We start from the raw sequence: 26173 nt of genomic DNA, 5'->3' as shown, positions 1-26173 counted from the left end.
GTACAACCCTGTAACTGTTGTTACTTCCTTGACAACGTAGAAAAACACTTAGGCACTCCTATCACAATCCTCCGCTGAGGCTGTCATAATATACTCCCATGTTTTGTCATCAGAGAATGATTTACAAGCCAAATAAGCGGATGGTCTTGCGCAGCACCATTTGGTAATGCTATGCCCTTAGGTATAATGGTCTAATGAGCTGATACAGGTGATATTTTGTTTACAAGTTTTCACTGTACAGTAAGTACAACCCTGTAACTGTTGTTACTTCCTTGACAACGTAGAAAAACACTTAGGCACTCCTATCACAATCCTCCGCTGAGGCTGTCGTAATATACTCCCATGTTTTGTCATCAGAGAATGATTTACAAGCCAAATAAGCGGATGGTCTTGCACAGCACCATTTACATGCGGCCTACTCTACTGAAACACCACTATATTAGGGCAACTGAGAAACTAATGAGGTCAAAGCATCATATTTCAGTTCATTCATTTTGCTTTCTGTACACGCCCATCTGTGGAGTTCCTCTGCTGTATGTACCTAAAGCTTTCAGAAGGATAGTTAAAACAATTTTTATTGCAGAATGTCCAAGCTGCTCTTTTCCATAGAATAAAAGTGAATGTAGACTACAGCTGTCAAGACAAGGTTTTCAGTTAATAACATACATTTCTGGCTGTTTTTCACACTGTGGCTTCTAACACTTTTTGTACTTACTGGAGCTTGGCAGCCTTGTTAGTTCTATTGAAGAAAAGCCATTAAATGACTTAAGACATCAACAAAACATCAAAAATGTTATGAGATTGAATGATGTGAGAGATAATTTTCATTTTTAGATGAACTGTCCTTTTAAATATGTGAAGTCTGTTAAATCGGGAGTTTCCCAAAAGAGTTTAGTTTAGCCTGTAGCTCCAGTGATTGTCAGAGGTGATGCAAGTCTTCATGGGATAAGGTACATTTGCTTATCACACCTGTCCCAGATTCCTCGTACTTACGTAGAGTTCCTGAAATGTCTGTGGTGTGTGTTTTGAATATTCTCGAATGGGCAGGTTTCCAGGATTTTTCTATTGAATTTTTTTCTTCATATGACAGTTAAAACAGGTCAGTTTTGATCTGTATCAGCAATTATAGATTGCCCAGGTATAAACCTAGCAGTTAAGTCATTATTCTTTGTGTCCAGCACAAAGGTTTAGTCAAAGGTAGTTTCCAGGCCACAAATGAAGTCCAATTACACAGCACAATCCTAAATGACAGGCGTCCTTAATTATTAAGAACCTGTTAAGGTTTGTAGGGTTTTATTTTTACAACGGCCACTAGATGCGTACTTTAGCACCAAAGTGGCATTTTTGATAAGATTAAAAACCATATTTCAGAGAATTTATGTAACTATTGTGCATACTCATCTGTGTGAGAGGGCACACATGAAACCAGTATTATGAGCCAGTGTGGCTAAACCAAACCTTGTCTTGACTTTGAAGCACATGACTTATTGGCCTTTGCTATGTACTGATAAACATACTTTTATTTTTATTAAATCATAAACAGAATATGGTTATCGTTTTACATTTAATTTTCAGTTTTTGAATTGAACATTTTTATCAAACACTATATACCTTTTGAAATTAAGATTTTTTAAAATATTTTTGAAAAAGTTATGCTCACCAAGGCTGTGTTTATTGGATCAAAAATACAGTAAAAACCATACTATTGGGATATATTATTACAATTAAAAAAAAATGTTTTCCCCCGTTTTCTGTTTTAATATAATTTAAAATTTATTTATGTTATGGCAAAGCTGCATTTTCAATCTTCAATGTCATATGATCTTTCAGAAATCATTCTAATATGCTGATTTTATTATGCTCAAGAAATATTTCTTATTATATTCAAACTTGAAAACTTTTGTGCTGCTTGATATTTTTGTGCAAACCAGGATACATTTTTTTCTGGATTCTTTGATTAATGGAAAGTTCCAAAGAACAGCATTTATTTGAAATCCATTTTTTTGTAACATTATAAACATCCTGTAATTTCTGACCAATTTAATGAGTTCTTGCTGTTACTTTTCATTATATTTTATTATAAATTTTTTTTCAACTTACTGACCCCAGACTCTTGAACAGTAGTGTATTTTGGTAAAATGTTTGTTTGAAAGTTGTGCTTGGTTTCTTATTCTTAAAAATAAATGCCACTTGTTTTTATATTATGTAATGTGCGCCGTCATTCATACATTTTTAAGAAGTTGACTAAATCATCTTACACTCACGGCATTAACATTTTTTTTTTGTCTTCCAAATTTCTCTATAAATTATAAATACCTCTACCACTGTCTAACAAATTGTTACTCGCTGGTTGCTAACACTGGACCCTTGAGGGGACAGCTTACTTGTTTTCCACTTCATGAAAATTATGCAGTGTTCCAAAAAGTTTAAGATGAGTATGTACCATCAGCTCTTATTATCATCAAGCTACTTGTGTCTCTTGAGCCCTTTGAACAGCCTTAACGCTACACTGAAACAATATAAGATGGAGTGATGTAACAGACTGCAAAGCCAGACCCCTGCTGTTCGATCGAAATATCTGTTTCCGCTGTGTGTTGCTGAATCTCACTGTTCGCTCCCGGTTTTTCTTTGTATTTCTGCCTGAAGCGCAGCACAGACTCCTAAAAGGCAGACTGTCTATGTTCAGTGCGTCCCGACATTTCACTCATCTCGGTTAAAGTACGTCCCCATTGTGTCAGACCAGATCAGATGATCTCTAAAGCTGGATATACACCATGCAATTTTTTGTCCTTTTTTGTCCCATTTTTTTCTCAGAATGTATGATGATCCCAGTAAGATCTTGGCATTCAATCAGGCTGCAGGTGTGACCTGTAGAAATTTAGGCTACGTCCACACGAAGCCAGAGCTTTCACTATCCAATCTTTTCCACTATCCACTATCACTTCCAAGAAGAAGACTTGGACTATGCGCATAAACCTTGCGCGCAGTAAACAAACGAACATGGAACAATACATTTATTCATCTGTGTTAATGTTAGTTAATAAAAAGACAATCATTCAGTGTTTGTTCATGTTTTTGTTGCCGTTACGTGACGTAGCGGTGTCTGACTAGGGGCGAGACGTGGGCTGATGACGTCATCGTTTCAGAAAATATACGGATTCACTGTCCACACGAAAACGCAAGGGTGGAGTTTTCATATTTATCCACTCTGGGACCCGGTTTGAAAAAATATCGGTTTTACTCACCCTAAACGCCGGATCCGTCTGGATGAAACGCCTATACGATACAAAATGTATGCGTATACAACTAAACGCGTCTCCGTGTGGACGGGGCCTTAGGCTTTGCTAGTTGTCATATCTTTGTTTAAATCAGGTGTGAACAAGTACTCTCGAATAACAAAAACGTTCAAGAATATCAAAAATCACCTCCTTTCCCTGCATACGATTCATTTTAGACATTCAGGGATGCACGTGCTTTCTGCAAGTAACTCCATGTGAAACTGTCACATGGGTAATATGCAGCACACTCAAATTCAGCACCCGATTCAGTAGTATCTGCAGTATCTCACTCCGCCTCTAACTAGGATTGAAAATGCTGTTGTCAGCTGCGGAGGCTTTGATATGGAGCGACTTCAATGGAGAAGACTGTGCAAAGTTCAGGCGTAACAGGAAGGACTGATTTGTCTTTTCCACAGTACTGTACACAATTGAGGGCAACTTCTGTTTGTGGGACAATAAACCAAACTATTTTATATTTCCCATTCATTCATTCCTATTCATTAGGTTTAGGTTTCATTTAGGTTTCCTATTCATTCATAAGTTTTTTATGTTTAGGCTATGTTTTAAAAAAGGTTGCTTGTTCACACCACTGTGCCAGCGAATTTTAGGTATGTTTTTAAAAAGATCTGTGTTTCAAAAGGTGACATTAAAACACAACCAATCATTTAAGCAGTGTTTCATGTAATGGGTCCATGATATATTTGTACCATATTGTTTAAATTACAGTTTTCTTTTTTATTTATCTGTATCAGTTGATATTGTAGGGTCCTATGAAATCCATTGTATTTTTTTATTATTGTTTTTTGGTTTTTCCATTTTAATTTTCCTAGACACTGTTTTCATGGTTACATTTTATTCATCATAAAGCATGTCTAATTAATTGAAATCATTAAACTTACAATATTAAACAGCAGTGCATTAAAAAATGTAACAAAAAGTACATTTTTAAGGCCCTATGAATGAAATATTTTTTGTCTTATTGTCTTAATATCTTTTTTTTTTCTCTAATTCAAGTTTGAGAATGCTGTGAAGACCTTTAAGTTTCTGTTTTTATATGATATGACGATAGTTTTACTCAAAAGAAATGGTAAAATGCTCATGAAGCGACTCTCAGAGCAGTTGTAGAGATTATATTCATATGTTCATGTAACTTACTCATATATTGAGGCGGCAGAGGCTGAAAACACCGCGAGCGTCATGCGTGCTTCAGTGTGTGTGTAGTAAATTAAACCGTGCGTCTGCGCCATTCATTTACACAGAGAAACGCAGAACATGCAGGATTCTTATTTAAATAGTATTTTGCGGCTTAATAATCACACATATTAGTCCATATCACATTTTTATTTAAGTGCACTGACCTACTTTTGATGTATCCATCTAAATTTGGCAAATTCCATGACACTCCACGTTATACTGTAAATTCCGTTTTTATTACTGGATTCCACGATTCCGTCTGCGTTTTCTGGATCGCCGAAATCATAGGGCCCTAATATTGTACATGTAGCCTAATTACACATTCTTACTTTGCTTTTTTACATTTAGATCATCTAACACTCAAAGTTAATCTTTAAAAACACTAATAATTTAATCACACTGTTAAATATAATCTTTAGCAAATCTTAAAATGAACATCTATTTTTCATATTGTATTATGATGTTGTAATGGCTAAATTCATGTACATTTGCGGTTTTAATATCCATAATTAACTGATCATCAGCCATAACACTGAAGTCAATTTGGTGTCGTCCAGCATTTTAAAATTGATGCAGTGCTATAGGTAAGTGACAACTGAACATTTTGTCATCAGTTATTCACCCTCATGTTGTTTTAAACCTGTATGACTTTACTCTGTGGAGCACAAAAGAAGATATTTTGAAGAAAGTTGGAAAACAAACCATTTTGGTGACCGTTGACAAAAAAACACTAACATTCTTCAGAATATGTTCTTTTATGTTGCACGGAGGAAAGTAAGTCATACAGGTTTGGAACGACACCAGGAAGACAAAATTGTCCTTTTTGGCTCAAATATCCCTTATATTGTGGGATACTGATGGGAGACTTTATAACAGTGTTTGACTGGTTGCTGCTTAATTTGAGAGCATGATTTATGAATCTATTAAAGCTCATCATACAGAGTTGTGGTCGATTTAGCGACTGAATGTGCTTCTAATAAACTTGCAGCTCTTTAAGCGGCTTATACCCACTGAGTGTGTTTTGTGGATTTTTTGAAGGTCAAGAGCTGCGTTCTTTACACACAGATCGCTAGCGGAAACTGACTTCTAACTGCCTTCAGGAGAGATAACAGCACTCTCTCATTACATACTCTTAGCCTTCAGCTTGCTTTCAGTTTTATCACCAACACACAAACGTTGAGACACTGAGCATCACTAGGAGCAGAAGACAAAATGGTTTATCATGTAGTGGTATATTATTTTTCTTTGATTCATGAGTCTCTTACTTTCTTTAATATCTTGGCTAAAGCTCAGGGCTGACAGGAAGGGAATCCATCTCCATTAGTCCTTTGCTGGGTAATGCAGACCTCTGTCTGTGTCATTATGGCCAATTAGTTGTCCAGCAGCTACTAATATATATTAACTCTAAGACTATTTGCTAGAAGAATACTACTTGAATGCATCCAGCAGTTGATTCAAACATATCAGATTCTCATTTTTCAGGGCAGACAACCTCAAACACATAGGCATCCCATTGGAGTAATTTTCTTCTCTAAATAACATGGAGCAGCATTTTATCTGAAGCAAACATAGTTTGCGTACATCCTGCTGCGGTTCTAATTTATCTCTGTTAACTTTTCTGCCTGTACTGCTGATCCTCCAATTATATACAGAGTCTGCTGATAAAAGCATTGGAGCTCTTCTGTATTCAGCTTTATTCAGTTTTGCCTGTTCCTCACTGGGAAGATGAATGACCACTTGGGTTGTTGTCTTCTGACATAAGCAAAACCATGATTGTATGTTCATATTACATTAGCTATGTTTCGATCCAAAGATGCGAATTTAACTTGTGCGCAAAACTGAAATATCGCATAAAATATTTGCGAATAAAGTTTCCATCCAACGAGTCAAGGAGAACAAAATCGTCACTTTCTGATAAACTGGCACTAAATATCTCTAAGAAAACTAGGAGAATCCACTGAATATAATAATTTTCATATGTAATAAATTCAGGGTCGGCCCTAGAATATTAAAATTACAAACACACAATAACATTTTAAGTTACTTCCATTTCTGAAAAAAATAATGTAGGCCTAGTAATTGATGTTATTAATATACAAGCCTGATTTTTGTTTTAATTATCCATCGTACATCCAAAAAAAAAACACACACAAACCTTTGCAATCAAGACTGAAAAAACAACAACGTTGAAGGCAGAAGTAAATGTAAACCAGATTTGGCCCAGACTCTGTTGCTATCTGGGAAGTCAAGCATAAGAATAGCCTACTAATGTAAATTTGTTAACCCACAGTAACAAATTTGAACCGATTAATCACATTTTCGTTTGCTGCATGCTTTTAAAAACACACTAAAAATAAATGTTTTATTTATTTGTTTTTTTTTGAGGAAAATAAAAAAAAAAGAAGTCTTGTTTCTCATATAAGTCGCATTTTCAGAAATAATAATGGCAGGCCTAATAATGTTATGTACCAACATTATGAACACTATAGGATATTTTAGTTCCCCTCACTTTACAACAAATCCTTTAAATTTAACCGTAACAGAACAAGAATGAATAAATATATAATTCTAATGGATAAATATAATTGCAGTATATAATAATATGCCGAACGGCACGGTGAACGGCTGCGCTGTTTCCAATGAATGCAGGAGCATATATAGTGTGCGCGTGAGGCCCGGCACGATCAAACAGCTGAAACATAAAATAGACTACTCTGTCAATTTTGGTCATACAGTAAATGCATAATTCGAGAAAATTCAAGAATAATAGCAAAGTTAATAAGAATTCTTTCTAAATGCAGTGCCGTTCTTATTTCGCTCTATTTTCGTTTGCTGCATGCTTTTAAAAACACACTAAAAATAAATGTTTTATTTATTTGTTTTTTTTTGAGGAAAATAAAAAAAAAAGAAGTCTTGTTTCTCATATAAGTCGCATTTTCAGAAATAATAATGGCAGGCCTAATAATGTTATGTACCAACATTATGAACACTATAGGATATTTTAGTTCCCCTCACTTTACAACAAATCCTTTAAATTTAACCGTAACAGAACAAGAATGAATAAATATATAATTCTAATGGATAAATATAATTGCAGTATATAATAATATAGGCTTAGCAATAAACAGGCCAAAACAAATTAATTTAAAACTAAACGTAAGGTAAAGTTGGGCTTAGCTCTCTAGGCACAAATCCGAATGTGTCCATATTCGCGGTGTAGCCTATTTGAAGCTAAACTCTTAGCCTATTTAGTATGTAAAATAGGCTTTGTAGTTCACGCGCATTCCGGTATCGACGGAAAAATATCATAATGAGCAAAAATATGCCACAGTGGACCGTTGCTCGTTTAACAGCCTGGGAGACCTTCCCAGTGCAGTACCCTGCCTCACAGACTAAAATCAAGGCACCCACTACGGAGACGGCACCAGAGGTGAGGGGGCACAGTGACTGAGGTGGTCGGGCCGGGCCAGGCCCCCCGTGGCGCCGATGCTGAACTTGACTTGACTTATCGGATGAAAAGTTTATCCTGCTCAGTTGTGTGCATACGTTTTTTTATGTGCATTTTTAGAAATTATGCGCATCTTGGCATTTCCATCCAGCGTTTTTTTATGCGATAATCCAAAATGCGCATAAAAATAGGTGGATGGAAATATAGCTATTGACAAACACAGATATTTTGCTTTCAAATGTGTTGATTGAGCTTATGGTGGGATATCAGAGATTTCTTTTATTTAAAAGTGGTTTTTATCTGTTTCAGTACACCCGGGTTTGGATCCCTGACCCAGAAGAGGTTTGGAAGTCAGCTGAAATCATCAAGGATTATAAGGAGGGAGACAAAGTGCTTCATCTCAAATTAGAAGATGAATCGGTAAGCAAAAACCCTCCCCTTTATCTTTCACCAACAAATCTTGCATGTACTTTAATGACTTGTTTTATTGGTAAATAAACAAAAAATGTCGGCGGGAAAAAAAAGAATATTAGGAGCAAAATTGTTTGTCATTGTGGAAAATTACAATCATCAAACAATAAATATTGAAATGGTTTATGTTTATTGCAGTCTTTTAGATCTGCTTTTTTTATTTTAATTTATTAATTTTCATATTAAAATCAAAAGTCTGGGTCTAGGACAACAAATAAAAACAACAACAAAAAAGAAAATCTGTACAAAAAAGCATTTGAAAAGTAGCAAAAAATATAAAAATAAAAAAGTTGCCCCTAGTTGACAAAATTGGCAGAGGAAGAAAAAAAAAAGCTCTGATTTTTTTTTTCTCAGACTACAAAACAAAAAATCTCAGTCATGACACAGCAATTGTGAACTAAACCAGATCCTAACGCTTCCTGCATTAGTTTGGGTTTCACCGTACTGAGGAAAGTGTGTCTTATGAATCATTAATCATGTTTTGGTGTGTAAGAAGCGCAGGCCCTGAGAGGGAAGGTTGTACGCCATATTCTCGAGTGTATTATCAAAAAACAATGTTGGGGAAACCTAAATAAACCAGTAGATGAAATAAAGATCAGCATAACTTATTGAAGCTCTTGTGCCTGTAATGCATTACCAACACTCTCAGTCTGCCAAAACACACTTTTTGACTCTTGAAGCCCATGGAGTTACTTGACATTGTGGTTTGAATCCAATCAATTTCTAATCTACCGTTTCTACTTAATGGCATTACTGTCTCTATTCCTAGACGTTAGAATATTCAATTGGTCCCAAAGACAATGCACTTCCATTTCTTCGGAATCCTGATATTCTGGTGGGAGAGAATGACCTCACGGCTCTCAGCTACCTCCACGAGCCTGCTGTGCTCCACAACCTCAAGGTCCGCTTCCTCGAGTCCAATCACATTTACACCTACTGCGGTAAGTCAGTGTGTGTGTGTTTTAAAGAGAATGGCTCTGATATATTGGTCATTTTATATTTATTTGTGTTTATATTTGTCCTATTATGATCATAACTTGATAACTATGTTTACATGGCTGGTTATTGGAAGTGTGCTTCATTTGTGGTAGCTCTAAAATCCAAACGTGAGATATGTCTCATTTTCTATCAAGGCTAGTTTGTTTAGGATATATTATGTCATGCACAATGGTAAATTCATAGTGCTTTAGTAAAGCATGCAAAAGAAAAAAGAAAACAAAGACAGTCAATTTTTATATAATTTAACAAATAAATGTTTAATTAAATGTAACAAAAACTTTAATATATATCTGCATAAAAATGAACAAGGAAAGAATAAGAAAAAATGTCGCATCATATGACCCCTTTAAACAAACAAAAAGGAAAGAAAACCGTAATTAAAGAGAAATATAATAGTTGTATATATCATAATTGTTGTAAATAATATCATAATTGTTGTATTGGCCATTAGCTGTGCCTTCTCTAGGTATCACCATCCATCATTTTAAAAGTATTATTTAGATCATTTAGTTACTATGATAATAAAATATTCATTGACTTCCAATGACATGTTTAAATCTCCTGGATTTGTTGTTCTATCCTCCCAAATTTTTTAATGATGAATATCTGACTCTACATAGTTTTACCTCAATTTGGAATGTGGTGAATATCCTAGTTTCATTGTAGTTTCACTCTTCATTGTAGTTACTATCTTGTGAGACAGAGTTTGGTTTCTTGAATGGGGTTCTCCGGGCTTCTTTCAAATACTTCTCACCAACTGTAAATATGGTAATTGCGTATCCAGGGTCAACAGGCTTTATTAGAGAGGAACAAAGACAGCAACGCTTTAGTCAACACTCATTACATTCAGGGTTTCTAGTAGTTACTGTCCCTATGACAGCATGCCCTTGTTAATCGGTTGTTGCATTTTGGGTTTACTTTTTATCTGTGGGTTTGTTTACTTCTACTGAAAAGTTCTTCTGAAAAAAAAAGACATATATTATGTAATGTATGTTTGAAACCTAACACTGGCTGATGTGACATCTCAGGCAATCGAAAAGAGTGTAGGCTATCTGCTGTTTTATATACACCTAGGCCATGGTCATACGGTCTCACAGATAGTTCATTTCTAAAGACCGCCCAGCTTTTGTTTGTCTTGTTTTATTGTTGGTTCCGTCTGTTGTGTTTTGTAATGACTGAATGATTCCCATTATTGTCTCTGTCAGGTCACAACAATGCCTATTGCCATATGATTCCTCTTTTATGTTTGTTCCTTTTTACTTTCTCGGATGTCTGTCTGTTTTGTGTTCGCTCTTTGAGGATGACCCATCATGCATTAAACTCATTTTATTATATAAAATTTATTTTAGTAATATATGATATTTTAGCTGAGATTTATGAGCAAATATTTAATTAACTTGTTTATTTTATTAGTATCATCAAGATTTTGTCTGATTTAATTTATGTAAAACTGTGTATCACCAGTGCAGCACAGTTGTAGGTATAAAGCTATATCAATCTCTCTTTTTAGGAATCGTTCTGGTGGCCATCAACCCATACGAGCAGCTGCAGATCTATGGAGAAGAAGTCATCAATGCATACACCGGCCAGAACATGGGGGACATGGACCCTCATATATTTGCTGTGGCAGAGGAAGCGTACAAACAGATGGCCAGGTTTGTACTCATTTTTTTAATAGTCCTAAAAAAGTTCTTGGTGCTTCAAACACACACCTTCTTTCAAAACCACTCCCTCAAAACACAAGTCAACAAACCTAAAAACACGCAGTGCATTTCTGATTGGATAATTAAATGGAGGAATTTTTTTGTTTTGTTTTTTGTTAAAGGCAGTTAATGCTTTTATTCAGCAGGGATGCATTAAATGTATTAAAAGAGACAGTAAAGATATTTATACTGTTACAAAAGGTTTTAGTTTCTCTTTTGATCTTCGAGAACTCTTTTTGGTAAAAGCCATTCCGAATTCTTGGAACAAGCATTTCTCAAGAAAAGTTTAAGAGGTTATTAGCATCAAGCAAAGCCTCGTTCAGACTGTCAGCCCAAATCCGATTTTTGTGCAAATCCAATTTAAATCCGATCATATTTAGATAGTCTGAACGGCAACAAACTACATGAAATCCGATTTGTGCAAATCCGTTTCGAGCTACATTCGTATGTGGTTTGGAATCCTATTCAAATTGCATTTCTGGAAATCCGTTTCAGTCTGACCGCTCAGATCGGATTTAGCGTAGCTTTTTCACGTCCTCACGCCACCTAAAACGTAAACACGTCGTTTTTGTAGAAAACATGCTGAACGTCTTTGCAGAAACAAGCTTGTGTCTTTGTGAAGTGCAAGTCAAGAGAAAAAACACAATATACTGCTAGTATACGCACCTCTTTGAGTTTTGAAAGTAGCGGAGACGGCAGCACGGAATAAAGCCGCACATTCCATCTTCCTGCGTTTATGATGCTGCCTCACAAGACGAAATATAATACAGCGCAACCTGTATACAATCTGTATTGCAAACTGTATTGCTGTTATTGTTGTTTTTAGCGTAGGCATAACAACGCAACGGCATTGCCATAGAAACCAGTTCACATTCCGTAAAACGAAGGAGCACGTATGGACACACAAATCTGATATGAACCGTTGCCATACACTGTGTGGACAGTCAGTTATTCAAATCACATTCCATCCGGATATGCACAAAATCGGATTTGGGCTGACAGTGTGAACGAGGCTCAAATGTCGAAGCTGTTTGTTAAGCTTAGTTGTTTTCTAATAAAGAGCTCAGGCTTCAGATCAGTGACTTCCACTGGTTGTAAAAAGGAAATGACATCACATGCTTTGAAAGCTGTGAGAAATCTGAAAGTTCAGCTTGACTCAATAATGGATAGAGTGGGCAGATAATCACAGTGCACGCAACATCATTCTTCGAACCTTTGTATTTACATGTGGGGTTTTTTGTTGCTTGAAACAAAAACAAAGCCATTTGCACATCAGGTTTAAGCTGGAGCTAAACATCCCACGCCGAGACATCATGACTTACTAATGACTTGTGTAATGCTGAAGCCCTAAAATAAGCTCAGACAAAGGAGGGAAAGACAAGGCAAGGCTTGTGGTCAGACTTGTGTTGACATTTGATAGGTTTTACACATGCCAGTTTCACTGAATGGACACGTCAATTATTTAAGAGTGTCAAAATGGCTCTCCGCTGTGTTTAGGTTTCCCTGAGGTAGCTCTCCTGGGACGTGTGTGTGTCTAGTGCATATAGATCAACCAGCAGCATCCGGTGTGGTTTAGATTGGAGGATTTTAACTGCATTTGTCAACTGCAATGAGGCTAGTCTCCCACAAGGAAAAAGCCCATTTTAATGTTTATTTTCTCTTTCCCACACTGTTTTTTGATGTGCACTGCAAAAAGTACCTGGTCCATGTACATATAGGCCTAACATTTGATCATTTAAAATAAATATAAATGTCATTAATTTTAATGTATATTTGGTGCCACTTTATATCAGTTGGCCATAACTACTATGTACTTACATTTAAATGAATAATTGAATACAATGCACTTATTGTGTACATACATGTTTTTACATTGTACTTATATTAAAAAAAAAAACCTGAATGTTATTACATCTGTAATTAATTTCTGTAATTACATTTATAATTACTCTGTTGACCCATCCCTTACACCCTAACCCACCCTGTCCCTAAACTTAACTGCATCCCACCTCAATAGCAGCAACTACATTTTCATAGTATTACTATTAGTTAGATGGCAGATATATTAACCTATGTGGTTTTTATTAGCCTATTTGATTTGTAGAATATAGATCACGATTCTGAAAACAAAACATTAGACAACCAAGCAAAATAATATGTAGGCTAATTTATTTGACTGTCTGACAAAATGTTTTATTTAATGTTATAAATTAGTCTATTTAAAAAATATTTAGGCCTATTATTTTAAATGAATTAATTTTAAAAAATCATTTGAAATAAATGAGTGAAGACTTGTTTCATCCAGAGTTTTTGACCAAATCTCTTGATTGAATGATTCAGAAGTCAAATAAATTAACAGTCACTGGTCCCAACCAGCTGGCATAATGCAACATTATACAATCTATATTTGAAGTGTAACATTAGTTCCAAACATTTTTACTCAGTCTATATCAGAGTCTATGAACTTTTATCCTAATACTTTCGTTATTATTTAATGTTTGCAGCACAGAATTGTAGCCTGCTGTGTAGACTGTTTGTGAAGCTGTTTCAAACATAAAGTTTAGGCTACATGATGAGCGCTGCTCTCTCTGGATCAACAGCTGTGCGAAAGCAGGTTTAAATATTCCGATCCGATGTGACTGTCATTTCAAAGGTTATAGCGGAATCGTCATTTAGGAATAAGATTGCACGTGTTTTGATATGAGCCTATAGCTTATGTATTTTTGTAGCCTATGTCATATTTGTACCAGACCTCAAAAGTAACCCGGGCCCATGCCCGGACTGTCCCCCAGCTTCCGCGACCCATGAGTACTAGGGGTGCAACGGTTCTCGGTAAAAAATCGAACCGTACGGTTCTTGACACACGGTTCGGCATGCACTAGGACTGCAGTTCAACTTTAATCTGACAATGCATCTGTAATATGGTTTGTTAGAGTTCGGCTAATGCATGTTTCTGTTGATGGATACAAATTCTGGCTTCCCAATACATTTCAACAAGGAATGAGAGGAAAAAAACAATACGTGGACAAACCAGTCACTCTTTATTCAATGCGAGTGCTTTATGCTGGAATAACTGTCATTTATGTCATCAAGTGTTGATAGCGCAGGTGAGACCTGAACAGCACACGTTGCTATCCGTGTTTAAACTAAACTCATTTAAGCCTTGCCAGTTTAAATATTAAAGAGCCAGAAGACGCGAACTCGCGCGCACAGTGAGAAGATCTGTGTGTGTGCTCATCCGAAGCGCGTGAACCCGCGTCTCAGAACGCGCGCAAATATTAAGCTCTCTTTGAAGTATTGTGCTTGAATGGACAAATTCACACAAAAATTATGTCAAAATGCCCATCTTGGTGAGTATCCTAGCAGACATAGTCGGCTGAACAAACTGTGCACAGGATCAGTGCGTTCCCTTAAAGTGACAGCACATTCTTAAAGTTAATTAAACAGCAACAACACGGAAATCACTCACTGCTCTTGATTGAATAACTTTTGTAACTTTAATAAGGATTCATTTTTAATTTATACAGTCCAATATGCAATGTAGTTTTACATTTGATTACTTTATTCAATTTCTGTACCTAAAAACTGTTCTAAAAACTGACCTACCTAAAAAACCTGAAAAGCACTGTTTATTTTATTTGTATCTTAGCTCTATTGCATTTATTTGTGCTGTTGCTTGTAGTTAGATTATTTGTTCTTATTTTCTTTATTTTTATTTGACAATATAGTTTTTTCCCTAAACATAGCACATACCGAACCGTATGAAACCGTGACTCTAAAACCGTGATACAAACCGAACCGTGAGTAAGTTGAACCATTGCACCCCTAATGAGTACATTGTACTTATTTTTGAATGTAAGTACATAGTAGTTAATGCCACCCTAATATAAAGTGGGACCACATCATTTTTAATCAAATTACTAAACTAACTACCAATTCCATTTATTCAAATTATGTTGCTGTGTCCATTTTTAATAAATTCATTTTCTATTAAATATTCTGATTATCCTGAATTAATTGAATATCACATTTTCCAGGGAATTTTGACCCTTATGTTTCATATACCTCTTATTAGTTGTATGTGCTTTATATCAACAATGGATTTACAATATCATCTCAGTTATTCATAGGGACGCTGTTTTCATCACTGTTTAAACCTGAATGTTCTTCTGCAGAGATGAAAAGAACCAGTCGATAATTGTGAGTGGCGAGTCTGGAGCCGGTAAAACAGTTTCTGCAAAGTACGCCATGCGCTTCTTCGCCACAGTGGGAGGTTCAGCGAATGACACCAACGTCGAAGAGAAAGTACTGGCCTCCAGCCCCATCATGGAGGTATGCTATGAACTAATTCTTGTGAGAAAATGCGATCTAGGTCACCACATGATGTTAATCAGTTGAGAACCACTTGATTGGCTTGCGTCACAGACACATTACCAGAATAATTTGTGTTCAATTTAATAAACTTTTGCCACCAAGTACTTCCATCGTGTGCAGCAGCTGTAAAGGTGCCCTCACTTCACTCATCACTCCATCTCATTGACACATTTGAGCTGCGAAATTAAACTCAAGAATCAGCAGGCCTGTTTGAACAGATAAGAGCAAAGCAGGCACTTGTGCCCTTCAGGAAGATAATCTGAGTGCCAACGAGAGTGGCCAAATCTCATAGTCAATTTAGAGATATCATTACTGTGGAAATGAGCATTTGTGATAGAAGGGCCTCTTAGGATGCGAACCTAGACATAGACCATCCTTATACTACAGGTGACTCATAACACCCCAGCTCAGACAAACAAATAATCCAAAATCAAGGTAATTACTCATTCTAAATGATGCCGCAAACAGGATTTTAGGTTTACGCCTCTATCATGTTGCACCCTCTGTTGTGAAATTCTTTCTCCACCCTTCTTATGTTCCATTATGCATCAATCATAGTAATTTGATAACCTCCTTTTTCAGATTAAACCAACCAAAGAGTGACTCAAGCATTAACATTTACTTTTTTTCCTTCTGTGCAGGCTATTGGAAATGCAAAAACCACCCGCAATGACAACAGCAGCCGCTTCGGGAAATATATCCAGATCGGCTTCGATAGGAGATATCACATCATCGGTGCCAACATGCGAACGTATCTGCTTGAGAAGTCCAGAGTAGTATTTCAGGTTTGTCTCATGTAGGAATGGTGCTTTAAGATTAATTTGCAGCCCCTTGTGCTTTTCCAAGTGTTGAACATCAATATATTTTTGCAGGCTGAGGAAGAGAGGAACTATCACATCTTCTACCAGCTCTGTGCTTCATCCTCTCTGCCAGAGTTTAAAGATCTAACCTTGAGTAAGTGGTCCAGTTAACTCAGTGACTAGTTTGGTTACTTGTAACTGTATTTTTGAAATCCAAGTGTTTTTATTTGCCATTGACTAGGGCTGGGCCGTAAGACGATACATACTGTTTGATGGCAGAAATAGGTGTTATAATATGGTCCTCATGGCACAAGATGATAAAAAAATGTGAGACATGATGCAGCTCATCTGTCAAATGAGGCTACCTTTACACTGGTGTGTTTTCGTTTTAAAACGCATAACTTTTGCTATGATTACGCCTGTCGTTTACACTACTCCGGCGTTTTCGAGGGTTGAAAACAAGACTTTTGAAAATGCTGCAGACCCCATTTTAGTTTGAAAACTTACACTGGTTGCGTTTCAGTGTAAACAGACCAAAACGGAGACTTTTGAAAATGATGGCGTGGCTGCCCACATTCGCTCTGCGTATCCTTGATGACTGTGTAAACAATAACATCATGCTCATTGTTGTACCCATAGATATGTATAGGTAGATTCCCCATTCGACCGCTCCAAGCACGTAGATGCGTCCGCCATCTAAATAATAGGGAAATACATATCTATGGTTGTACCTGCATGAATGGTCAATGCCATTTTAAAACGAAAACGCACTAGTGTAAACAGGGCCTTAATATAATGTCTTAAAGTATCTTCATTTGTTTTGGTTTTTTTTTTCTTATTAAATATTCATATACACATTTTATTCAATTAAAATGTAATAAAATTGTATTTGGAAATATTATTGGAGGGGTGAGGTGTCCAAATCGCAACATTTAGTTACTGGGGTGCCTCAGGGCTCAGTTCTTGGACAACTTCTCTTCTCTGTCTACATGGCATCACTAGTTTCTGTCATTCAGAAACATTGCTTTTCATATCACTGCTATGCTGATGACACTCAACTCTCTCTTTCCATCCTGATGATTTGACGATAGCTGCTCACATCTCAGCATATATATATATTAGGGGTGTAACGGTACACGTATTCGTACCGAACCGTTTCGGTACGGGTCTTTCGGTTCGGTACGCATGTGTACCGCACGAATACAGTTTTGTTTTTTTGTTTTTTTCTTCTTCTTCTCAGGAAATTCAAATAATAAATGGCGTTTTGACCGTCTTTTATGTGGCATGACAGATCGCTGTATAAACGCCTTAGAGAGCCGCTTCTGGGACGGTTCAGAAACGTGCTGGTATAATCCCAACACAAGCACTGACTAGAGCGGCCGCGATCAGCTCCGGTTCCCGTGTCTGAGCCGTGACGCCCCGCAGATTTGTGCAGAGCGGAGCGCGAGTGAACGCGATCATTCCTTCCTCTGTACTACTAGTTTTAACGCGAATAAACATGACTGAACATCTCATGCCTCAGCATCTAGTTACTGGGGTGCCTCAGGGCTCAGTTCTTGGACAACTTCTCTTCTCTGTCTACATGGCATCACTAGTTTCTGTCATTCAGAAACATTGCTTTTTATATCACTGCTATGCTGATGACACTCAACTCTCTCTTTCCATCCTGATGATTTGACGATAGCTGCTCACATCTCAGAAATTTACGGACTGCAGCTTTAAGATATAATTTATTCCTGTGACAGCAGAATTTTTGCCATCCATTACTCCAGTCGTCAGTGTCATATGATCCTTCAGAAATCATTCTAATATGCTGATTTGGTGCTCAAAAACATTTAGTATTATTATCAGTGTTGAAAACAGTTGCTTACTATTTTAGTGGAAACAGTAAACGTTTTTCAGGATATATTGATGAATAGTAAGTTCAATAGAACAGCATTTATTTGATATAGAAATCTTTTGTAACAATGTAAATGTCTTTAATGTCACTTTTGATTAATGCATCCTGTTGAATACATTAAAAAAGCACTTACTGACCCCAAACTTTTGAATTCCAGCGTACATGATTTTGATCATAATGCTGCCACTGACAGTCTTTAAGTCTTACTCATTCAAATTGTCTATTCACCCTCATGTTTTAGCCAGCGCAGAGGACTTTACCTACACGTCTCTCGGTGAGAACATTTTCATTGAAGGGGTGAACGACGCTGAGGACCTTGTGAAGACAAGAGAGGCTCTTACAATGCTTGGTAAAAACTTCAGCAATAAATATGACTATAACCAAGGTTTTGCAACAAGCCATACTGAGTGTCAAACATAAATATTACAACACTGTGTGTTGTGCAGGTGTGAAAGAGATCCATCAAATGAGCATCTTTAAAGTAATTGCCTCCATCTTGCACCTGGGGAACGTGGGGATTGTGTCAGAGAGAGATGGAGAATCCTGCCATATCAACGTAAGTGTACAACAAATATTGTGTCTTGGTGCATGTTATTTATTTTAGCACATTAGCGTTAAACTGCTGACTATCCTTCACTAAACAATTACAATCTCTTTTTGCACCTGCAGAGGGATGGCACACATTTACATCATTTCTGTCGGCTGCTGGGTATAGAGCAGGAGCAGATGGAGCACTGGCTGTGCCGCAGGAAGCTGGTGACCACTGCCGAGACCTATGTGAAGAACATGTCGCATGCCCAGGCGGTCAACGCCCGAGACGCCCTGGCCAAACACATTTACGCCCATCTCTTTGACTGGATCGTGGAGCACATCAATAAGGCCTTGCACACGTCCACCAAACAGCACTCCTTCATTGGGGTGCTGGATATCTATGGGTAATGCTTGTGATAATGAGAGGGCATGCAAGTACAGCTTTAGAAACGTAGCTCTTCGGGTTCTTATATACAGTAGAGTAGTATGTCTTGTGTTTTGACCTTCCCTTAGCAGAAACTGCATTGAGTTTTTAGAGTCAGCATTTGCCTGTAAGCCTTTCTGACCATGGGACTAATTACTTCCTCAAAGAGGGGAACTTATTGATCAGCATTAGAGTAAATAAGCAGAGAAGTGCCAAGCTATCGGATGCAGAGAGAAGTGTGGAAGGTGTTGAGTTTGTTTTCAGGGAAATCGGATTGATTTTGTTAACATGTCTTCACCTCCCAACAGATTTGAAACCTTCGAGATCAACAGCTTTGAGCAGTTCTGTATTAACTACGCCAATGAGAAACTACAGCAACAGTTCAACTCGGTCAGTAATAGATTATCAATAGATCCATATGGTTAGTGTCTTTTGGGCCACTCGTGCTATGCAGTATTTAGATATATATATATACTATCTTAAATGTCTTAATATATTGGATAAAATATAGTTGTATAGGCTAAATAATGTATATTCTCAATTTAGTTATAAATATTTTTAATTTAATATTTTACATATTATTAATAATAATATTTTTTAAATATATTGAACAATAATTTAAAGATTTTTCACAACAGAACTCTGAACAGGGCGTCTTAATTAGTTTCAATTTCACTGTCACTAATATGCAGTATTTAGACGTATACTATTTATAAGTATTTATTTATTAGATGAAGTGTTATAATAATGATTATAATTTTTTCTCACGTTTTAAAAGTGGAAATGATTTTTGTTTTATTTTAATAACTTTTATTATTAATAATAACTTGTATTTTTTAAATAATGAAACCATTTTTCATTATTTAAAAAAATGAATGAACAATTTTACTACTTTAGTTTGTTCTCGAGTGTTATGCACATCTACAATAAAAAAAAACCTGGACATTTCCTAAAGAATAATCCAGAATGAAACTAGTTTTCTCAGGAATATTGTTTTAATTGATAATCATTTTGTAGTGTTTTCTATATCACTTTCTAATCAGTTAGTTTTTTTCTTTTCAATGGCTTTCAGTATCACTTTCTATCCTATTAGTCTTTTATATTATTTATTTGAATAACAAAAGCCAGTTGCATAATTAATCATATTCCAGGACATTTTAGAATTTAGAATTGCAATTACATTTTAGAATTGCGTTTAGAAGTAAATAGATCATACGGTGTAGAAATACAAAAGCGTTCATTTTTAAAAAGTTAGAAAATGTACTGCATGACAGGAATGACCCGTGTGTTTGTGTCATGACTCTTGGCTGTATTTAGTTTCAAATTTAATGTATTTGATGCATTTACCTAATACATATACATCATATATTCCTTAGCATGTGTTTAAACTGGAGCAAGAAGAGTATATGAAGGAGCAGATCCCCTGGACGCTTATAGATTTCTATGATAACCAGCCGTGCATTGACCTCATTGAAGCCAAGCTTGGTATTCTGGACCTTCTTGATGAAGAGTGTAAGGTGAGTCACGAGCAGAGAGAAAACAGTTGTTGAGAATACGATAAAGAGAATTTGAGAGGCATGTTATCTAAACAGGTCTCTGAACAGAGCGTCTCATTTAGTTTTAAAGACCTCTGCCTCTTTGAAGTTTTTGAGTATGAATCAGAGCAGCTTCAAAAGTGTGATCATGCTATTTCTGCTACAGGTAACCCAAATAATGTTTTCAGTTTCCAGCAGTTCAAAGTATTTTTCTTTACTGCATCTGACAGGTGCCTAAAGGAACGGATCAAAACTGGGCGCAGAAGCTGTACAGCCAGCATTCAAACAGCGGGCATTTCGAAAAGCCCAGGATGTCCAACAGGTCTTTCATTGTGGTCCACTTTGCAGATAAGGTTTGTTCAGCTTATATTAAGCACACTATAGGGCTCAGGATGCTGCTGGGATATAATATCACCCAACCTATCATACTTAAAGGGATAGTTCACCCAAAAATAAAACATTCTGTCATTAATTATTCACCCACATGTCAGAAAGCTCTCGGATTTCATCAAAAATAAGTTAATTTGTGTTCCGAAGATGAACGAAGGTCCTGCGTGTTTGGGACGACACGAGGGTGAGGAATTAATGACAGAATTTTTATTTTTGGGTGAACTATCCCTTTAACTTCCTAAAACTCTTTTACAAACAAAGCAGGCTTTTCACACTTTAAGCTGTAAACCATTTTCATTTTTAAATCTGTAACAGATTTAGATTGAAAAAAATGACGTAAATACTTTTTGTGGAAATGAGCAAAATGTGTGTTGCGCAGATGGGCTCACTAAAACCCAATTTGTGTGAAATTGTGTTACACAACACAAATGTTTTGGTTAATAATGCATGATGAATGCAACAAAAATAGATGATTCTTCTTCATGCCAGTTTGGGGGGCACAAAAATGATGTAGCATGTTATTTTTAGTGTGGTACTGATGAATGCATCACACTTGTGACATTATGACAGGTTGAATATCAGTGTGACGGCTTCCTGGAGAAGAACAGAGACACTGTTTATGAGGAGCAGATAAACATCCTCAAGGCCAGTCAGGTGAGCACTGTATATTTTTGTTAAGAATAAAATGTTATGTTTTTTAAAAATGCATTTATTTTTTTTTTACCCTCTGTTTATTTAACTCAGCTCAGTTATGTTACTCTTCCCCATCCAGCCAAGCCTCTGTTTATGCTTCACGCTTCCTCATGTCTGCATGATGGAAATCACACTTTAGCTCATGTTTTGCTCTCTGGCCTGTTTAAGCAGTTAATTGACTTTCAGGCAAACAGAGGCCTGACATTGCCCACACCTAGCACTGTATCACTCGAACAGCCGGATCCATCTTAACCAAGATTAAATAGTATATCCATTGTCTTTGTCAATACTGATCTCTCTCGTAGTGTTTTGTCCTGAGGTTTCTTGGCAACAGAATTCATTTGTAGACAGCAGCACATCAGCGTCTACAAGCTAAAGGTCTTCTCTGCAGGACAGTGTCGAGTGAAACTTTCACTAGGACTCTTGTAATGAGGTGTCCCTGTGGAAGAAGTGCAGTTTAAACATAAGTTTGTCTCAAGTGATAACAGTTTTCAGCACTGCTGTCTGAAGTTTAAATATGTTTCCCAGCTATGTTCTCTTCAGGATATCTGCAGTGCTCTCATCATGCAGGGCTCTCATTGTGGTTTAAAAAGTCGTGTTTTTTTATCGATGAAATAGTGAAGGCTTAGCTCTTGCATATTAATTAGGTTGTACACAAATAATTTAACATGATCTTTTGCTGTTTTAATGAATAGTCTTTGTGATGTCTATGACTTCATTATTTAATCTACCACTGATCGGCACTTAAAAGATACTATTTCAAGTATGTATCTCCTTATTATTGAAATACTTTGTCCAAAAATGAAAATAGTGCAGAAAATTTAGCAATCGTCAGGCCATCAAAGATTACATCACTTGCTCGCCAATGGATCCTCTGCAGTGAATGGGTGCCGTCAGAATTTAAGTCTTGTGAAGTGAAAAGCTGTGTAAGAAAAAAAAAATCCACCATTAAGACGTTTTAACTTTAAACGTAATACTTACTCCATACTTCATAATAACACTTACTCCAGTGAGAAAAAAAAACATACCTATTGTCTTTTCAAATCAAAACATATTTGACAAATTTGTTTAAAGTAATGCTAAATTTCTCAGAATCTGTTCTGATTAAAAACCGAACATTTTGGATGAACTGAGGGTAAGTAAAAGTTTTCATTCTGGGGTGAACTATTCCTTTAAAAGTATACTATATTTGTGTTATTTTCTTACTGATTTAAAACAGCAAATGAAATCCTTTTCAGTCTAAAATTTTGGTCACACTTTATTTTAAAGTCCAATTCTCGCTATTAACGAACCTTAGCTACGACTTTTGCCTCAATTAACTCCTAATTTGCTGCTTATTAATAGTATGGTAGTTGTTAAGTTTAGGTATTGGGTAGGATAAGGGGTATAGAATATGGTCATGCAGAATATGTGCTTTATAAGTACTAAAAACCGCCAATATGTTAATAATAGGCATGCTAATAAGCAACTAGTAAATAGTGAGAATTGGTCCCTATTAGGGCTGCACGATAAATCGCATGCGATATTTAACGCGCATCTTAAGCAGCCCTAGTCCCTATACTAAAGTGTTACCGTAATTTTTAGTTTAACTTATAACAAATTATGTGAATTTAAAATTTAACTTAAATGTAATTTCCCAGTACTTTTTCCAACCCTGTTCAACTCGGGATAGCATTGCTGTCCACACCTTTAATTTGTATTTAGTCTCTGGTCCAGCATCTCTGTTTATCAGTGTCATCCTACTGTATCAGACTTACAGCGACAGCGGTTTAATGATGTCATCTGTATTCTGTCTTAGAGCCCTGAATCTTGGCAGGATCATGGTATTAGGGATGCATTGAAACACACTGTGTACCTGCCTTACAGTGGATGCTTAGGGAGTGGATTTTAAAGGGCTTCCAAATGTGCTTTGAAGTGCTGCTGCAATTGAATACAAATTTTACACTAGTCTAGCAAGAATAATAAAAAAATAAAAAAACGTATGCCCCTTATGTAAGATGTGATGCGTCTGTAATATCAATGGAAAGCTTTAAGCAGTCAAGATTTCTTCATGTGACACTTATATAATCAAATGTATTAATAGATCAACGTCCGGGCTGCCAAACCAGTTCCAAAAGGCCACAACCGAGAGCACAGGAAAACTGTGGGCACCCAGGTGAGACTTAGTGTCAGAGGCCAGTTTTAGATCCATATTGATGCTGGACAGTGGATCCACTGACGCTCTGTTTATTATTAAGATGAGGTGCATAACATAATGATAAAATGAAAACTTTTTCCTTTCCACAGTTCAGGAACTCGCTACATCTTCTGATGGAAACACTGAATGCTACCACCCCTCATTATGTGCGCTGCATTAAACCCAATGATTTTAAGGAATCCTTTGTGTAAGTTTGGTCTTTTTGTCTTCGTCTTATCCATCCATTAGTACTTATCTAGTTTATCTTGCATATAAATAGAGAGGTATACAGCAAATTCATTTAAGCTGCCAGAGAACATTAGAGTCATGCTGGTACAGAGACATTTGATCGACCTCAATTGCACTGCAAGTTTCCTCCAACAATCAGACATCAAAGCTCCTCTAAGAATGAGCCGATAAGGTTATATAAAATATAATTAAACCTAGTTTTCTCCCATGAAAATCAGTAGAAGTGGCCCCCATCTGCAAAGTACTTGCTGATTTAGCACTTTTGTTAATTATTTTTCCATGAAATGTTTGAGCTGAGTGAAAACCTGATGTAATATTGACTGGTCTGTTCCAAATACTGTAATAAAAGGAAATGTTTCTGTCTTATATAGTATTTGTCAGCTTTTTAATGTGTTACACCATATTCATCTTTAGTCTATCATATTAAATGTATTTATTTGCTTATTTGTTTTGTAAAGTTCACATTTCTAAGAAAGGATAGGGTCTTGTTTTGCTCTGTTTGTGTCCTCTGCAAATTCAGAGCACAAAAGCCCCTTCAAGGATGCTAAATTGAGAGGGTTTTGTCAGTCACATGCTCTTAAGGTTGTGAACACACAGTCACAGAGTTCTGAGTCAGATAGCCTCCAGTCCCTGAGCGGACTGCAGTCTCCCAATGCCTCTCTCACAGGAGATGTGCTCTATGCTCAAAAGAAAGATCTGGTAGGTCTCTAGATAACACCCCAAATCTCTTGTGGTGTGATATGCTCACTTTTTGTACCCAGATGTTCCTTGTTTAGAATCTTCTTACGTTGGTTTTCACAAAGATTCCTCACTTTTCGATTGCTCTCTTGCTCTTTGTAGGTTTGATTCTAGAAGAGCTGTTCAGCAACTGCGAGCATGTGGAGTTCTGGAGACCATCCGCATCAGTGCCGCCGGCTATCCATCCAGGTAACGGATCTACAGATTCCTTTAAAGGGCTTCAGGGCAGGGTAGACATGGGGCTCTTATGCTTTTCAAACAAGTAGTTCGTATACACATGCATGACCTCGTGTACTCTTACTAATCATTAGAAATTATATAACTATGGAAATCAAATCACAAATACGAGTTTATTTAAAATGTTTTTTCCTCATCACATCTGATGTCATTTCTTAGGTGGACCTATCCAGATTTCTTCAGCAGATATCGGGTGCTCATGACAAAGAAGGACATGACCATTGGGGATAAGAAGCAGGTCTGTAAGAACCTGCTGGAGACCTTGATAAAGGTAAGACTACCATGGCTAGAAATGACTCAAATGTAAGTTGTATGCATAGTGCTCACTCTCATCCTGGTATCGTGGTTATACAATGTTTGTCTGGACATTTACCACAGCAGTTTTGAAGTACCTTGTACTTTTATTTATTACCATGCTATTGCCATCTAAAACTATCCGTGTGCCATCTATTACCATGTTACTGTTTAAGAAAATTGATAAGCTCAAAACATATTCCTATCCTAGAAATTTAAATATTTTGTAAACATTTCTAACATATACTCTGATTGAAAGTTTGGGGTCTGTAAGTGTTTTTTTTATTTTAAGAAATGAATATGTATTAGGATGCATTAAATATATATTAGTGCTGTCAAAATTAGCGGGCGATTAATTTTTTTCAGTTTAACGCGTTAAAAATATTTAACGCCGTTAACGCAGGGGCAGGGCTACGGTTGGCCACCCCACTCACAACTGCTGTTTCTGTCTCTTTTTTCGTGACAAGAACCATCGTCTATTTAAACGCAGAACGTCTTTATGACCACATCAAACAGGAAACTTTTCAGACGTGTGCTCCAACTTCACTTCAGGGTCAGGCGCGAGTCAAACAAGGAAATGGTGCTGTGCTCGCAGAATGCTTTTCAGTTGCACGCACAAAGGCGTCGGTGCGCTCATCATTTCATATCAAAGTGCGAATGAAACAATATGCATGCAATGTCGTAGTTATGTCGTCAGTTAAGTCATGAAGTTACCAAAAAGGCAATTAAAGCTGCCTTG

At 36.6% G+C, this 26173-nt stretch overlaps 1 protein-coding gene across 1 annotated transcript in view; it reads left to right on the top strand.

The window, feature by feature from the left end:
* Window positions 1-26173, top strand: part of LOC107706434 (unconventional myosin-Vb-like) — a 54413-nt gene that overhangs the window by 8444 nt on the left and 19796 nt on the right. Inside the window, exons 2-18 of the mRNA XM_016510145.1 lie at window positions 8230-8340; window positions 9161-9332; window positions 10901-11045; window positions 15269-15425; window positions 16109-16252; window positions 16340-16421; window positions 18409-18516; window positions 18614-18723; window positions 18837-19102; window positions 19431-19512; window positions 20499-20639; window positions 20888-21010; window positions 21618-21701; window positions 23824-23895; window positions 24027-24124; window positions 25006-25092; window positions 25300-25411. Of these exons, the coding sequence (XP_016365631.1) occupies window positions 8230-8340; window positions 9161-9332; window positions 10901-11045; window positions 15269-15425; window positions 16109-16252; window positions 16340-16421; window positions 18409-18516; window positions 18614-18723; window positions 18837-19102; window positions 19431-19512; window positions 20499-20639; window positions 20888-21010; window positions 21618-21701; window positions 23824-23895; window positions 24027-24124; window positions 25006-25092; window positions 25300-25411 (2094 nt within the window). The remainder of the gene's footprint in view (window positions 1-8229; window positions 8341-9160; window positions 9333-10900; window positions 11046-15268; window positions 15426-16108; window positions 16253-16339; window positions 16422-18408; window positions 18517-18613; window positions 18724-18836; window positions 19103-19430; window positions 19513-20498; window positions 20640-20887; window positions 21011-21617; window positions 21702-23823; window positions 23896-24026; window positions 24125-25005; window positions 25093-25299; window positions 25412-26173) is intronic.

This window comes from Sinocyclocheilus rhinocerous, unplaced genomic scaffold (genome assembly GCF_001515625.1).
Source record: "Sinocyclocheilus rhinocerous isolate Xijiao unplaced genomic scaffold, SAMN03320098_v1.1 scaffold1405, whole genome shotgun sequence".
Taxonomy (NCBI): domain Eukaryota; kingdom Metazoa; phylum Chordata; class Actinopteri; order Cypriniformes; family Cyprinidae; genus Sinocyclocheilus; species Sinocyclocheilus rhinocerous.
This window is presented reverse-complemented; position numbering and strand designations above follow the sequence as displayed.